Raw genomic sequence first — 17543 nt, 5'->3', positions numbered from 1 at the left:
GCATGGTTTATAGATAGGGTTGTGCAGAGGAGGGTGGATGTGTTGGAAAATATATGTTTGAGGACAAATGTGCTGTGAGGTGGTTTGATTGAGTAAATAATGAAAGAGTAAGAGAGATGTGTGGTAATTAAAAGAGTGTGGTTGAGATAGTAGATGAGGGTGTACTGAAATGGTTTGGTCACATGGAGAGAATGAGTGAGGAAAGATTGACAAAGAGGATATACATGTCAGAGGTGTAGGGAACAGGGAGAAGTGGGAGACCAAATTGGAGATGGAAGGATGGAGTGAAAAAGAGTTTGAGCCATCGGGGGTTGAACATACAGGAGGGTGTAAGGTGTGCAAGGAATAGAGTGAATTGGAACGATGTGGTCTACTGGGGGTCGATGCGCTGTCAATGGATTGAAGCAGGGCATGGGAAGCGTCTGGGGTAAACCACGGAAAGTTTTGTGGGGCCAGGATGTGGAAAGGGAGCTGTGGTTTCAGTGCATTATACACGACAGCTAGAGACCGAGTGTGAACGAATGTGGCCTTTGTTGTCTTTTCCTAGTGCACCTCGCACACATGGGGGAAGGGGTCCATTTCATGTGTGGCGGGGTGGTGGCGGGAATGGATGAAGGCAGCATATGTGATTATGTATGTGCATAATGTACATGTCTGTGTATGTATATGTATGTATACGTTGAAATGTATAGGTATGTATATGTGTGTGTGTGGGCGTTTATGTATATACATGTGTATGTGGGTGAGTCGGGCCATTCTTTCATCTGTTTCCTTGCGCTACCTTGCTGGGGTGGTGGTGGGAATGGATGAAGGCAGCATATGTGAGTATGTACGTTGTATATGTCTGTGTATGTATATGTATGTATGTGTTGAAATGTATAGGTATGTATATGTGCGTGTGTGCGCATTTATGTATATGCATGTGTATGTGGGTGGGCTGGGCCATTCTTTCATGTGTTTCCTTGCACTACCTCGCTAACATGGGAGACAGTGACAAAGTTTAATAAAGAATTATAAAACATATATATGAAGAATGTGTGGAAGGAAAGAATGTTATCTCGGAGAGGAAAAATGGGTATGGTTGAAGGAATAGTAGTTCCAACAATGTTAAATGGTTGCAGGGCATGAGCTATAGATAGTGATTGTATGGAGGAGGGTGGATGTGATGGAAATGAAGTGTTTGAGGACATGTGGTGTGAGGTTGTTTGATTGAGTAAGTAATGAAAGGGTAAGAGAGATGATTGGAAATATAAAGTGTGGTTGAGAGACCAGAAGAGGGTGTGTTGAAATGGTGTGGACATATGGAGAGAGTGAGTAAAAAAGAACGACAAAGAGAATATATGTGTGAGAGGTGGAGGGAACAGAGAGAAGCAGGAAACCAAATTGGAGGTGGATGGAAGGAGGGAGAAAGATTTTGAGCGATCGGGGACTGAACATACTGGAGGATGAGAGGCATGCAAGGATTAGAGTGAATTGGAACGATATGCTTTACCGGATTTGATATGCTGTCACTGGAATAAATCAGGGCATGTGAAGCATCTGGGGTAAACCATGGTTTTCTGTGGGGCCTGGATGTGGATAGGGAGCTATGGAATGGATTAAGACTCACATGAATATGTATATGTGTATACATATGTATTTGTGTGTATTATGTAAGTACATGTTGATATGTATATGTATGTGTGTATGCATATGTGGGCATTATGTTTATATGAGTGGATTGGCCATTCTTCGTCTATTCCATGGCGCTGCCTCAGTGTTGCAGGAAACAGCAATTAAGTAGGGTAAGGGAGAACACTTTAGAAAAGAGAGAAGAGGCAGTGAAAGCTTTGCAGAAGATGGAATCCGGTAAGGTGGTGTGTTTGAATGGTATTGTATTGGAATTTATGAAAGAAAGGGGTGACTGTGTTGTTGATTGGTTGGTAAGGATATTCAGTGTATGTACGGATTATGGTGAAGTGCCTCAGGATTGGCAGAATGCATGCAAAGTTCCATTGTACAAAGGCAAAAGGGGATAAAGGTGAGTATTCAAACTACAGAGGCATAAGTTTATTGAGTATTCCTGGGAAATTATATGGGAGGGTATTGATTGAGAGGATGAAGGCATGTACAGAGCATCAGATTAGGGAGGAGCAGTGTGGTTTCAGAAGTGGTAGAGGATGTGTGGATCATGTGTTTGCTTTGAAGAATGTGTGCGAGAAATACTTATAAAAACAGATGGATTTGTATGTAGCATTTATGGATCTGGAAAAGGCATATGAAGGGTTGATAGAGATGATATGTGTTAGGTCTTAAGAGTACATAGTGTAGCAGGTAAGTCCCTAGAAGCGGTGAAAAGATTTTACCAAGGATGTAAGGCATTTGTATGAATAGGAAGAGAGGAAAGTGATTGGTTCCCAGTGAATGTCAGTCTGCGGCAGGGTTGTGTGATGTTGCCATTGTTGTTAATTTGTTTATGGATGGTGGTTAAGGAGGTAAATACAAGAGTTTTGGAGAGATGGGCAAGTATGCAGACTGTTGGGATGAGAGGGCCTGGGAGGTGAGTCAGTTGTTGTTCGCTGATGATACAGCTTTAGTGGCTGATTCGGGTGAGAAACTGCAGAGGTTGGTGACTGAGTTTGATAATGAGTGTGAAAGAAGAAAGCTGAGAGTAAATGTGAATAAGAGCAAGGTTATTAGGTACAGTAGAGTTGAGGGACAAGTTAATTGGGATGTAAGTGTGAATGGAGAAAAATTGGAGGGAGTGGTGTTTTAGATATCTGAGAGTGGACTTAGCAGCGAATGGAACCATGGAAGTTTAAGCGAGTCACAGGGTGGGGGATGGGGCAAAGGTTCTGGGAGTGATGAAGAATGCTCTGAGAGCAAAAATGGGTAAGTTTGAAGGAATAGTAGTTGCAACAATGTTGTTGCAAGGCATTGGCTATAGATAGGGTTGTATGGAGGGGGGTGGTTGCATTGGAAATGCAGTGTTTGAGGACAATATATGGTGTGAGATGGTTTGATTGAGTAAGTAATGAAAGGGTAAGAGAGATGTGTGGAAATGATAGTGTGGTTGAGAGAGCAGAAGAGGGTGTGTTGATATGGTTTGGACATATGGAGAGAATAAATACTAATCACTGCTTCTAAAGCTTACTTCCCACACCATATGTTCGTAAAATCTTCCACAAAGCATCTCTATCAACCCTATCATATGCCTTCACCAGATCCATAAATGCTTCGTACAAATCCATCTGTTTTATTAGTATTTCTTGCCTACATTCATCAAAGTAAACATTTGATCCACTCGTCCTTTACCACTTCTGAAACCACACTGCTCTTCCCCAATTTGACGCTCTGAATATGCTTTCACACTCTCAGTCAATGCCCTCCCGTACAATTTTCCAGGTATACTCAACAAATGTGCCTCTGTAGCATAAACACTCACTTTCATCTCCTTTGACTTTGTACAGTGGCACTGTACCCGCAATCTGCCAATCCTCAGGCACTTGAATATGATCCATACATACATTGAATATCCTTGCCAACAAATCATAACACAGTCAGCCCATTTGGTAATGATTTCAATTGCAATATTATCCAAACCCACTGCATTGCTGGATTTTATCTTCCACAAAGCTTTCACCATTTTCTCTCTCCACCAAACCACTCTCCCAGACCTCTTACTTTGCACATCGCCCCAACCAAAACACCCTAAATCTACAACTCTGTCATGAAACACATTTAACAGTCCTTCATAATACTCACTCGATCTCCTCCTCACTCTACCAATACCTGTTATCACTTCCCCCTTGCCTCCTTCATAATGCTCACTCCATCTCCCCCTCACTCTACCAATACCTGTTATCACTTCCCCCTTGCCTCCTTCAGTGATGTTCTCATTTGTTCTCTTGTCTTTTGCATATTGTTTAAGTCCTTCCAAGGCATCTTTTTATTCTCCCTGAAGTTTAATGAGAATCTCTCTCCCTGCCTCTCATTTGCCCTCTTTTTCAACCCTTGCAACTTTTCTTACCTCCTGCTGCTTTCTTTTGTGGATCTCCCATTCATTTGCGCTCCTTCCTTGTAAGTATCATCCAAATGCCTCTTTTCTCTTTCACCAACAACTTTTCTAATCTGCCCACCTCCCACCTTTCTCATGCCACTTGCATCTCTTGCACATGCCATCACTGCTTCCTTAAATACATCCCATTCCTCACCCACTCCCATCATTTCATTTGTTCTCACCTTTTGCCATTTTACTCTCAATCTTTCTTGGTATTTCTTCATACAAGTCTCCTTTCCAAGCTCACTTACTCTCACCCCTCTCTTCTCGCCAACATTCTCTCTTCTTTTTTGAAAACCACCAAAATCTTTACCTTTGCCTCCACAAGATAGTGATCAGACATCCCACCAGCTGCCCCTCTCAGTACATTTACATTAAAAAGTCTCTCTCTTTCATCCCTATCAAGTGATATGTGATCTAATGATACCCCTTGACCATATCTATCCTACTCACATACATATACTTGTGTATATCTTTCTTTTTAAACCAAGTATTCCCAATTACCAGTCTTTTCAGCACACAAATTCACAGGCTCTTCACCATTTTTATTCACAGCACTGAAAACCTCATGCACACCAATTTTACTCTCAGCTTCTACATGGCTCATCTTCGCATTCAAATTACCCATCACAAATGCCTGGTCTTGTGCACCAAAATTGGTGACACTTGCTTGGCTGCTCCCAAAACACTTGCTTCTCATGATCTTTTTTCTCATGACCAGGTGCATAAGTACCATTTTTTGCCCATCTCTTGCAATCTACTTTGTTTTACCCACATTAGTGTAGAATTTAATTCCTTAAATCCTATCACACACTTGTACAACTCCTGCTTCAGGAGTAGTGCTACTTCTTCCTTAGCTCTTTTCCTTTCACTATCCCCTAACTTTACTCTCAATACATTTCCAAACCATTCTTCCCCTTTGAGCTTGAGCATTGTTTCACTCAGAGCCAGAACATCCTATTTCTCCTTCTCATCTCAGTTATATCCACACATACGGACACATTTATTACCTTTGATATTTTTGTATGATGAAGTTAATGAGGTTAGTGTCATCTTCTACGATATTTTACCCAGCACCCTCTTGATGTGAAACACAGAGCATTCTAATATAGTCCAGTGGATTTGGACATTTTTCATAGTGCTGGAGAAGGGCTTTGGTGGTATCAGGGTACCCAGTATATAAAGGAATTCACATATCAACAGAACACAGGCTCCCTTCAAATCTGTTTATGAGAAAGGAAGAGTTAAGAAGCTTATAGATCAGAGTAGAAAGACATATATTTAGAGTAGAAAAATACTGGAAACATACATGTAGCCAAGGAGATGCAAAAGATGTCATTCTATTTGTAAATGTATCTATGACACAACTTTCACCCTTTGTAATTGGTAAATCATTCCATATATTTACAGTTCTGTTAAAGAAAATTTTGTAGCTTCGAGATGAAATATTTGCCAAGTTTTTCAACCATGCCTCCAAGCGAAATCGGATGAATCTGTTCTTAAGTAGCTTGTTAGATCAAGATTATTGAAGCCTTTAATAACTTTGAAGGTCTGCATGAGATCACCTCTTAATCTTTTCTTTACTAAAACTAGATTGATTTGCTGCTTAGTCAGCTCTCATAGGATTTGTTATGGATTCATCTTGATAGATCATCTTTGTACTCTCTTCTCCATTTTTTCTACATGGTAGGTGGCCTGTATACTCTCTTTATTTTATCTAAGCACATTGTTCAAGAGGGAGTCACCAGTGACTTGTAAAGAATAAGGTTAATTTCCCTGGACTTGAATTTGATAGACTTGCCTATAAATCCAAGAATTTTGTTCACCCTTTTAACTGCCTCTGTGTACTACTTGGCTTTAGATCACCAGAAATTATTACACTTGAACCTTTTTTTCCTCATTTATTTTCCGCATTGAGAGAATTCATACTGAACCTTGCCTTTTCATTTTTACCACTGATATGTAAATCTTTGCTCTTATTAACATTACATTTCATTTACCATCTGTGAGCTTAGTCCATCAGTTTGTCTACACCTGACACCCATATCAAGGCTGTTGGTACTTGGATATTCTCTTAGTTCTTTAAATTTTTTAATGCAGTTTGAATGTAATCCATATTTCCCTGTCATATTTATTTCCTTTAATGCCATTTTCTTTTAACCCTGTATCTTTCTATTTTAATGTGCATGTTAACTATACTTGTGTATTTTTGAAACTTATCTGTTACAGGGTCGCTTATTGGCTCATGACATAGCAGTGTTTGCAAGGGAAGGTGCCTCAGCCCCTCGGTTCCAAATACTGACCCCTCAGGAGTTTCCCAGGGTGCTGACAGATGGTTCCACATGGTTTGTGGATTTCTATGCCCCATGGTGTCCACCTTGTATGAAACTGCTGCCCGAGTTTCGCAAAGCAAGCAGGCTTGTAGAAACACCTGTAAATTTTGGTAAGCATAGGCTTGTGATGCTAAGCACGGTTAGTATTTCTGTACAAGACTTCATCTGATAACCATTCTTAAGATTAGTTGCTAAAAAATTTGATATGGAAGAAATTGTTTACTGACTTGAGTTATGATGAGAGAATAAGCTGGATATTATCAAGAGTTTGGAATTTCAACTTCATCTTTTACTTGCTAATAAACATCAGAAATATATTTATGTATTATACTTAATCACTGTATCCTGCGTCAGCAAGGTAGCACCAGGACACAGACGAAGAATGGCCCAACCTCTCATATACACATATATATACATAAACGCTCATACACACGCATATACATGCATATACATATCGACATATGTATACACATACATATACATATATACATGTGTACATAATCATACTTGCTTGCCTTCATCCATTCCTCAGTGAGATAACGCAGGAAAGGATAAAAAAGGCTACATTCATTCACATTCAGTCTCTAGCTGTCATGTGTGATGTATGGAAACCACAGCTCCCTATCCACATCCAGGCCCCACAGACCTTTTCATGGTTTACCCTAGACGCCTCGCATGCCCTGGTTCAGTCCGTCAACAGCACATCAACCCTGGTATACCACATTGTTTCAATTCACTCTATTCCTTGCACTCCTTTTACCCTCCTGTATATTCAGGACCCGTTCACTCAAAATCTTTTTCATTCCATCCTTCCACCTCCAGTTTGGTCTCCAACTTCTTGTTCCCTCTACCTCTGGCATATATATCCTCTTTGTCAATCTTTCCTCATTTATTCTCTCCATATGTCCAAACCATTTCAACACTCCTACTTTCACAAACACCCTGTTTTTATTACCACACATCTCTCTTACCCTTTCATTACTTACACGATCAAACCACCTCGTACCGCATATTGTCCTCAAACATTTCATTTGCAACACATCCACCCTCCTCCGTACAGCCCTGTCCATAGCCCTTCCCTTGCAACCATATGATATTGTTGGAACTACTACTCCATCAAATATGCCCGTTTTTGATCTCAGAGGTAACATTCTTTCCTTCTTTCCTTCCACACATTCTTCATCACTCCCAGAGCCTTCACCCCCTCCCCCACCCTGTGATTTGCCTCCACTCCTATGGTTCCATTCATTGCTAAGTCCACTCCCAGATATCTAAAACACCTCACTTCCTCCATTTTTCTCCCTTCAAACTTACCTCTCAGTTAACTTGTCCCTCAACCCTACCAAACCTAATAACCTTGCTCTTATTCACATTTACTCTCAACTTTCTCCTTTTACACACTTTACCAAACTCAGTCAACAACCTTTGCAGTTTCTCACCCAACTCAGCCACTAGAGCTGTATCATCAATGAACAACAACTAGCTTTCCAAGCCCTCTCATCCCCAACAAACTGCATACTCGCCCCTCTCTCCAAAGCTCTTGCATTTACCTCCTTAACCACCCCATCCTTAAACAAATTAAACAACCATGGAGACATCACACACCCCTGCCAGAAACCAACATTCACTGGGAACCAATCACTTTCCCCCCTCCCTAATCATACACTTGCCTTACACCCTTGGTAAAAACTTTTCACTGCTTACAGCAACTTAATCATGCACCATATACTCTTAAAACCTTCCACAAAGCATCTCTATCAACCCTATCATATGCCTTCTACAGATCCATAAATGCTACATACAAATCCATTTGTTTTTCTAAGTATTTCTCACATACATTTTTCAAAGCAAACACCTGATCCACAAATCCTCTACCACTTCTGAAACCACACTGCTCTTCCCCAATCTGATGCTCTCTACATGCCTTTACCCTCAAAATCAATACCCTCCCATATAATTTCCCAGAAATACTCGACAAACTTATGCCTCTGTGGTGTGAACACTCACCTTTATCCTCTTTGTCTTTATACAATGGCACTATACATGCATTCTGCCAATCCTCAGGCACTTCTCCATGATCCATACATATATTGAATGTCCTTACCAACCAATCAACAACACAGTCGCCCCTTTTTTAATAAATTCCTTTGTATTACCATCCAAACCAGTCACCTTCCTAGCTTTCATTTTCCATAAGGCTTTATTACTTCTCTGTTTATCAAACCATTCACCCTGACCCTCTCACTTCACACACCACCCCGATCTAAACACCCTATATATATACCACTCTTATCATCAAACACATTCAACAAACCTTCAAAATACTCACTCCATCTCCTCACTTCATCACTACCTGTTATTACCTCCCCACTTACCCCCTTCCCAGATGTTCCCGTTCGTTCTCTTGTCTTACGCACATTATTTACCTCCTTCCAAAACATATTTTTGTTCTCTCTAGAATTTAATGATACTCTCACCCCAACTCTTGTTCGCCCTGTTTTTCACCTCTTGCACTTTTCTCTTGACCTCCTGCCGCTTTCTTCTATACATCTCCCAGTCATTTGCACTACTTGTCTGCAAGTATCGTCCAAATGCCTCTCTTCTCTTTCACTAACAACCTTCTTGTTTAGTATCATCAGGAAATTTGGATATGAGACCAAGTCCTAAGTCATTAATGTGTAATATGAAAAGAATTGGGCCTAGGCCTAGGACTGCTTGTTATGTCTAGCCAAGTTAAGGCTTCACCATTTAATACTATACACTGATTTCATCCAGTAAGCCTTTCTCTAATCCATGTACAGAGTTCTTCACCGATTTTGTGTGCATTAAGTTTATGTAAAAATCTCTTGTAAGGTACTTTGTCAAAAGCCTTTTGGAAATCTAAATATGCTACATTAGACGGTGAGTTTTTGTCCCAGTTCTGATAAATAACATTAAAAAGTTCCCGCAAATCTGTCAAGCAAGAAATTCAATTGTGGAAACCTTGTTGATTGTCCAACATAATTTTGTGTTCTGTTCTAGAAATGTAGGTCTTATTATTATTCATTTTATTTTATTTTATTTTATTTTATTTATTTTGCTTTGTCGCTGTCTCCCGCGTTAGCTAGGTAGCGCAAGGAAACAGATGAAAGAATGGCCCAACCCACCCACATACTCATGTATATACATACACGTCCACACACGCAAATATACATACCTATACATCACAATGTATACATATATATACTCACACACACACAGACATATACATATATACACATGTACATTATTCATATGTCTTCCTTTATTCATTCCCATCGCCACCTCGCCACACACGAAATAAAAACCCCTTCCCCCCTGGGAAAAGACAACAAAGGCCACATTCGTTCACACTCAGTCTCTAGCTGTCATGTAATAATGCACCGAAACCACAGCTCCCATTCCATATCCAGGCTTCACAGAACTTTCCATGGTTTACCCCAGACGCTTCACATACCCTGGTTCAATCCATTGACAGCACGTCGACCCCGGTATACCACATCGTTACAATTCACTCTATTCCTTGCACGCCTTTCACCCTCCTGCATGTTCAGGCCCCGATCACAGAAAATCGTTTTCACTCCATCTTTCCACCTCCAATTTGGTCTCCCACTTCTCCTCGTTCCCTCCATCTCTGACACATATATCCTTTTGGTCAATCTTTCCTCACTCATTCTCTCCATGTGACCAAGCCATTTCAAAACACCCTCTTCTGCTCTCTCAACCACACATCTTTCTTACCCTGTTATTACTTACTCGATCAAACCACCTCACACCACATATTGTCCTCAAACATCTTATTTCCAGCACATCCACCCTCCTCCTCACAACTGTATCCATAGCCCATGCCTCGCAACTATACAACATTGTTGGAACCACTATTCCTTCAAACATACCCATTTTTGCTTTCTGAGATAATGTTCTCGACTTCCACACATTCTTCAACGCTCCTAGAATGGAGACATCACACACCCCTGCCGCAAACCTACATTCACTGAGAACCAATCCCTTTCCTCTCTTCCTACACATACACATGCCTTACATCCTTGATAAAAACTTTTTACTTCTTCTACCAACTTGCCTCCCACGCCGTATATTCTTAATACCTTCCACAGACCATCTCTATCAACTCTATCATATGCCTTCTCCAGATCCATAAATGCTACATACAAATCCATTTGCTTTTCTAAGTATTTCTCACATACATTCTTCAAAGCAAACACCTGATCCACACATCCTCTACCACTTCTGAAACCACACAGCTCTTCCCCAATCTGATGCTCTGTACATGCCTTCACCCTCTCAATCAATACCCTCTCATATAATTTCCCAGGAACACTCAACAAACCTATACCTCTGTAATTTGAACACTCACTTTTATCCCCTTTGCCTTTGTACAATGGCACTATACAAGCATTCCACCAATCCTCAGGCACCTCACCATGAGTCTTACATACATTAAATAATCTTACCAACCAGTGAACAATACAGTCACCCCCTTTTTTAATAAACTCCACTGCAATACCATCCAAACACGCTGCCTTGCTGGCTTTCATCTTCCACAAAGCTTTTACTACCTCTTCTTTGTATACCAAATCATTTTTCCTAACCCTCTCACTTTGCACACCACCTCGACCAAAACACCCTATATCTGCCACTCTATCATCAAACATTCAACAAACCTTCAAAATACTCACTCCATCTCCTTCTCACACCACCACTACTTATCATCTCCCCATTAGCCCCTTTCACTGAAGTTCCCATTTGTTCCCTCATCTTACGCACTTGATTTACCTCCTTCCAAAACATTTTTTTTCTCCCTAAAATTTGATGATACTCTCACCCCAACTCTCATTTGCCCTCTTTTTCACCTCTTGCACCTTTCTCTTGACCTCCTGCACCTTTCTCTTGACCTCCTGCCTCATTCTTTTATACATCTCCCTTTCTTTTGCATTATTTCCCTGCAAAAATCGTCCAAATGCCCCTCTCTTCTCTTTCACTAATACTCTAACTTCTTCATCCCACCACTCACTACCCTTTCTAATCTGCCCACCTCCCACGCTTCTCATGCCACAAGCATCTTTTGCACAAGCCATCAGTGCTTCCCAAAATACATCCCATTCCTCCCCCGCTCCCCTTACATCCTTTGCTCTCACCTTTTTCCATTCTGTACTCAGTCTCTCCTGGCACTTCCTCACATAAGTCTCCTTCCCAAGCTCACTTACTCTCACCATTCTTTTCACCTCAACATTCTCTCTTCTTTTCTGAAAACCTTTACAAATCTTCACTTTTGCCTCCACAAGAGAATGATCAGACTTCCCTCCAGTTGCACCTCTCAGCACATTAACATGCAAAAGTCTCTCTTTCGCGTGCCTGTCAATTAACACGTAATCCAGTAACGCTCTCTGGCCATCTCTCCTACTTACATACGTATACTTATGTATATCTTTCTTTTTAAACCAGGTATTCCCAATCACCAGTCCTTTTTCAGCACATAAATCTACAAGCTCTTCACCATTTCCATTTACAGCACTGAACACCTCATGGACACCAATTATTCCCTCAGCTGCCACATTACTCACCTTTGCATTCAAATCACCCATCACTATAACCCGGTCTTGTGCATGAAAACTACTAACACACTCACTCAGCTGCTCTCAAAACACTTTCCTCTCATTATCTTTCTTCTCATGCCAGGTGCATATGCACCAATAATCACCCATCTCTCTCCATCCACTTTTAGTTTTACCCATATCAATCTAGAATTTACTTTCTTACATTCTGTCACATACTCCCACCACTTCTGTTTCAAGAGTAGTGCTACTCCTTCCCTTGGTCTTGTCCTCTCACTAACCCCTGACTTCACTCCCAAGACATTCCCAAACCACTCTTCCCCTTTACCCTTGAGCTTCGTTTCACTCAGAGCCAAAACATCCAGGTTCCTTTCCTCAAACATACTACCTATCTCTCCTTTTTTCTCGTCTTGGTTACATCCACATACATTTAAACACCCCAATCTTAGCCTTCGAGGAGGATTAGCTTTTCCCGCGTGACTCCTTCTTCCGTTTCCCCTTTTAGAAAGTCAGAATACAAGGAGGGGACGGTTTCCAGCTCCCCGCTCCCGATCCCTTTAGTCACCTTCTACGACACGTGAGGAATGCGTAGGAAGTATTCTTTCTCCCCTATCCCCTCTTATTATTATTATTGGGAGGTAAGTTTGAATGGAGAAAAACTGGAGGAAGTGAAGTGTTTTAGATATATGGGAGTGGATTTGACAGCGGATGGAACCATGGAAGCGGAAGTAAATCATAGGATGGGTGAGGGGGTGAACGTTCTGGGAGCTTTGAAGAATGTGTGGAAGTCGAGAACTTTCTCAGAAAGCAAAAATTGGTATGTTTGAAGGAATAGTGGTTCCAACAGTGTTATATGGATGCGAGGCATGGGCTATCGATAGAGCTGTGCGGAGGAGGGTGGATGTGCTGGAAATGGGATGTTTGAGGACAATATGTGGTGTGAGGTGGTTTGATCGAGCAAGTAATAATAGGGTAAGAGAGATGTGTGGTAATAAAAAGAGTGTGGTTGAGAGAGCAGAAGAGGGTGTTTTGAAATGGTTTGGTCACTTGGAGAGAATGAGTGAGGAAAGATTGACAAAGAGGATATATGTGTCAGAGGTGGAGGGAATGAGAAGTGGGAGACCAAATTATGGAGGTGGAAAGATGGAGTGTAAAAGACTATGAGTGATCGGGGCCTGAACATGCAGGAGGGTGAAAGGCGTGCAAGGAGTAGAGTGAATTGGAACGATGTGGTATACCGGGGTTGACATGCTGTCAATGGATTGAACCAGGGCATGTGAAGCGTCTGGGGTAAACCATGGAAAGTTCTGTGGGGCCTGGATGTGGAAAGGGAGCTGTGGTTTTGGTGCATTATTACATGACAGCTAGAGACTGAGTGTGAATGAATGTGGCCTTTGTTGTCTTTTCCTAGTGCTACCTCGCACACATGAGGGGGAGGGGGTTTTTGTTTCATGTGTGGTGGGGTGGCGATGGGAATGAATAAAGGCAGGCAGTATGAATTATGTACATGTGTATATATGTATATGTCTGTGTGTGTATATATATGTATACGTTGAGATGTATAGGTATGTATATTTGCGTGTGTGGACGTGTATGTATATACATTTGTATGTGGGTGGGTTGGGCCATTCTTTCGTCTGTTTCCGAGTGCTTCCTCTCTAACACGGGAGACAGCAACAAAGCAAAATAATAATGATAATATTAATAGTTGTTCACTGGTTGGTAAGGTTATTTAATGTATGTATGACTCATGGTGAGGTGCCTGAGGATTGGCGGAATGCGTGCATAGTGCCATTGTACAAAGGCAAAGGGGATAAGAGTGAGTGCTCAAATTACAGAGGTATAAGTTTGTTGAGTATTCCTGGTAAATTATATGGGAGGGTGTTGATTGAGAGGGTGAAGGCATGTACAGAGCATCAGATTGGGGAAGAGCAGTGTGGTTTCAGAAGTGGTAGAGGATGTGTGGATCAGGTGTTTGCTTTGAAGAATGTATGTGAGAAATACTTAGAAAAGCAAATGGATTTGTATGTAGCATTTATGGATCTGGAGAAGGCATATGATAGAGTTGATAGAGATGCTCTGTGGAAGGTATTAAGAATATATGGTGTGGGAGGAAAGTTGTAAGAAGCAGTGAAAAGTTTTTATCGAGGATGTAAGGCATGTGTACGTGTAGGAAGAGAGGAAAGTGATTGGTTCTCAGTGAATGTAGGTTTGCGGCAGGGGTGTGTGATGTCTCCATGGTTGTTTAATTTGTTTATGGATGGGGTTGTTAGGGAGGTAAATGCAAGAGATTTGGAAAGAGGGGCAAGTATGAAGTCTGTTGTGGATGAGAGAGCTTGGGAAGTGAGTCAGTTGTTGTTCGCTGATGATACAGCGCTGGTGGCTGATTCATGTGAGAAACTGCAGAAGCTGGTGACTGAGTTTGGAAAAGTGTGTGGAAGAAGAAAGTTAAGAGTAAATGTGAATAAGAGCAAGGTTATTAGGTACAGTAGGGTTGAGGGTCAAGTCAATTGGGAGGTGAGTTTGAATGGAGAAAAACTGGAGGAAGTGAAGTGTTTTAGATATCTGGGAGTGGATCTGGCAGCGGATGGAACCATGGAAGCGGAAGTGGATCATAGGGTGGGGGAGGGGGCGAAAATCCTGGGGGCCTTGAAGAATGTGTGGAAGTCGAGAACATTATCTAGGAAAGCAAAAATGGGTATGTTTGAAGGAATAGTGGTTCCAACAATGTTGTATGGTTGCGAGGCGTGGGCTATGGATAGAGTTGTGCGCAGGAGGATGGATGTGCTGGAAATGAGATGTTTGAGGACAATGTGTGGTGTGAGGTGGTTTGATCGAGTGAGTAACGTAAGGGTAAGAGAGATGTGTGGAAATAAAAAGAGCGTGGTTGAGAGAGCAGAAGAGGGTGTTTTGAAGTGGTTTGGGCACATGGAGAGGATGAGTGAGGAAAGATTGACCAAGAGGATATATGTGTCGGAGGTGGAGGGAACAAGGAGAAGAGGGAGACCAAATTGGAGGTGGAAAGATGGAGTGAAAAAGATTTTGTGTGATCAGGGCCTGAACATGCAGGAGGGTGAAAGGAGGGCAAGGAATAGAGTGAATTGGATCGATGTGGTATACCAGGGTTGACGTGCTGTCAGTGGATTGAAGCAAGGCATGTGAAGCATCTGGGGTAAACCATGGAAAGCTGTGTAGGTATGTATATTTGCGTGTGTGGACGTATGTATATACATGTGTATGGGGGGGGTTGGGCCATTTCTTTCGTCTGTTTCCTTGCGCTACCTCGCAAACGCGGGAGACAGCGACAAATTATAATAAAATAAAATATAAATAAATTATTATTATTATTATTATTATTATTATTATTATTATTATTATTATTATTATTCTTAATCACTGTTTCACGCATTAGCGAGGTAGTGCAAGGAAACAGATGAGGAATGGCCCAACCCACCCATATATATGTATATACATAAAGCCCACATGCACATATATACATACATATACTTTTCAACATATACATACATATACATCCACCCTCCTCCGCACATCCCTATCTATAGCACATGCCTCACAACCATATAACATAGTTGGAACCACTATTCCTTCAAACATACTCATTTTTGCTCTCCATGATAATGTTCTCACTTTCCACACATTCCTCAATGCTCCCAGAACCCTCGCCCCCGCTCCTATCCTTCCACAAATATCTCTATCCACCTTATCATATGCCTTCTCCAGATCCATGAATGCCTCATACAAATCCATCTGTTTTTCTAAATATTTCTCACATACATTCCTCAAGGCAAACATCTGATCCACACATCCTCTACCACTTCTGAAACTACACTGCTCTTCTCCCATCTGATGCTCTCTACATGCCTTTACCCTCTCAATCAATACCCTCCCATATAATTTCCCAGGAATGCTCAACAAACTTGTACCTCTGTAATTCAAACACTTCCTTTTATCCCCTTTGCCTTTGTAGAATGGCACTATGCATTCATTCCACCAGTTCTCAGGCACTTTACCATGATCCATACATACATTGAATATCCTTACCAACCAGCCAACAACACAGTCACCCCTTTTTTAATAGATTCCACTGCAGTACCATCCAAACTTGCCGCCTTGCCAGCTTTCTTCTTCCACAAAGCTTTTACTACCACTTGTCTGTCTACCAAACCATTCTCCCTGACCTCACTTCACACACCACCCTGACCAAAACACCCTATATCTGCCACTCTATCATCGAACACATTCAACAAACCTTCAAAATACTCTCCCTCTCCTTATCACTTCATCACTACTTGTTATTATTTCCCCATTTGCTTCCTTCACTGATGTTCCCATTTGTTCTCTTGTCTTACGCAATTTATTTACCTCCTTCCAAAACATCTTTTTCTTCTTCCTAAATTTTAATGATACTCTCTCACCCCAACTCTCATTTGGTCTCTTTTTCACCTCTTGCACCTTCCTCTTGACCTCCTGCTGCTTTCTTTTATACTTCTCCCAGCCATTTGCCATACTTCCTCGCATTTACTCTTGTCTTATGACCTTCTTATATTCTCTTTGGATTTTGATTAATTCTTGGTGATTTTCAATGGTTCCCATTGATTTGAATTTCTTATGTTTTCTTTTTTTGACGAATTAGTCTTTCTATTCTCCTATTCATCCATGATGATTTTGAAATATTACAAGTTCTCTTCATAATTTGTAGAATTTGTTTATGTTCAATCTCGAGTAGTGTGCTTTTAAGTAATCCACATCTCCTCTACTGTGTAAATGCAACACGGCGGCTGGGGTAGATGGCATTGCTGTTGAATTTATTAGGAAATGGGATGACTTGTTGATTCAGTAGCTAAGATTTTTGTTTGTATTTATCATGGTGAGGTGCATGAGGATTGGTTATGTATAGTGCCATGGTATAAAGGCAAGATGGATAAAGGTGAGCGTTCAATCTGCGGAGATGTAATTTTGTTGAGTGTACCTCTAAAGCTGTTGGGTAGGATAGTGAAAGAGAGTGAAGGCATGTACAGAGCAAGAGACTGAGGAGGAACAGTGTTGTTTCGGAAGTAGATGAGGATATATGGATCTGAAGTTTGCATTGAAGCATATGTGTGAGAAATGCTTAGAGAAATGGATACATTTGCATGTCACATTTATGGATATGGAGGAAATGTATTATAAAGTTGATAGAGATGCTTTGTGGAAGGTTTTAAGGATATATGGTGTGGGAGAAAAGCTACTAGAAACACTAAGAAGTTTCTATCAAGGGTGTAAGGTATGTGTACAAGTAGTAAGAGAGGAGAGTGAATGATTCCAATTGAAGGTTGCTCTACAGCAGGAGTGTGTGATGTCACCTGGTTGTTTGATTTATATATGGATGGAGTGGTTAAGCAGGTAAATACAAGAGTTTTGGAGAGAAGGGCAATATGCATTCTGCAGGGGATAAGAAGTCCTGTGTAGTAAGTCGGTTCTTGTTTGCTAATGATACAGTACTGGTGGCAGGTTCGAGTTAGAGCTGCAGAAGTTTGTGACCGAGTTTGGAAGGTGATATGAAAGAAGGAAGTTGAGAGT

General features: G+C 41.2%; 1 protein-coding gene across 1 annotated transcript in view; it reads left to right on the top strand.

The window, feature by feature from the left end:
- Positions 1-17543, top strand: part of LOC139760195 (dnaJ homolog subfamily C member 10-like) — a 590762-nt gene that overhangs the window by 395946 nt on the left and 177273 nt on the right. The window contains exon 10 of the mRNA XM_071683129.1: positions 6269-6482. Within this exon, the coding sequence (XP_071539230.1) occupies positions 6269-6482 (214 nt within the window). The remainder of the gene's footprint in view (positions 1-6268; positions 6483-17543) is intronic.

The sequence above is a fragment of the Panulirus ornatus genome, chromosome 35 (assembly GCF_036320965.1).
Source record: "Panulirus ornatus isolate Po-2019 chromosome 35, ASM3632096v1, whole genome shotgun sequence".
In the NCBI taxonomy this organism is placed as follows: Eukaryota; Metazoa; Arthropoda; class Malacostraca; order Decapoda; family Palinuridae; genus Panulirus; species Panulirus ornatus.
Note: the sequence above shows the minus strand (reverse complement) of the source record. Positions and strands in the feature narration are given on the sequence as shown.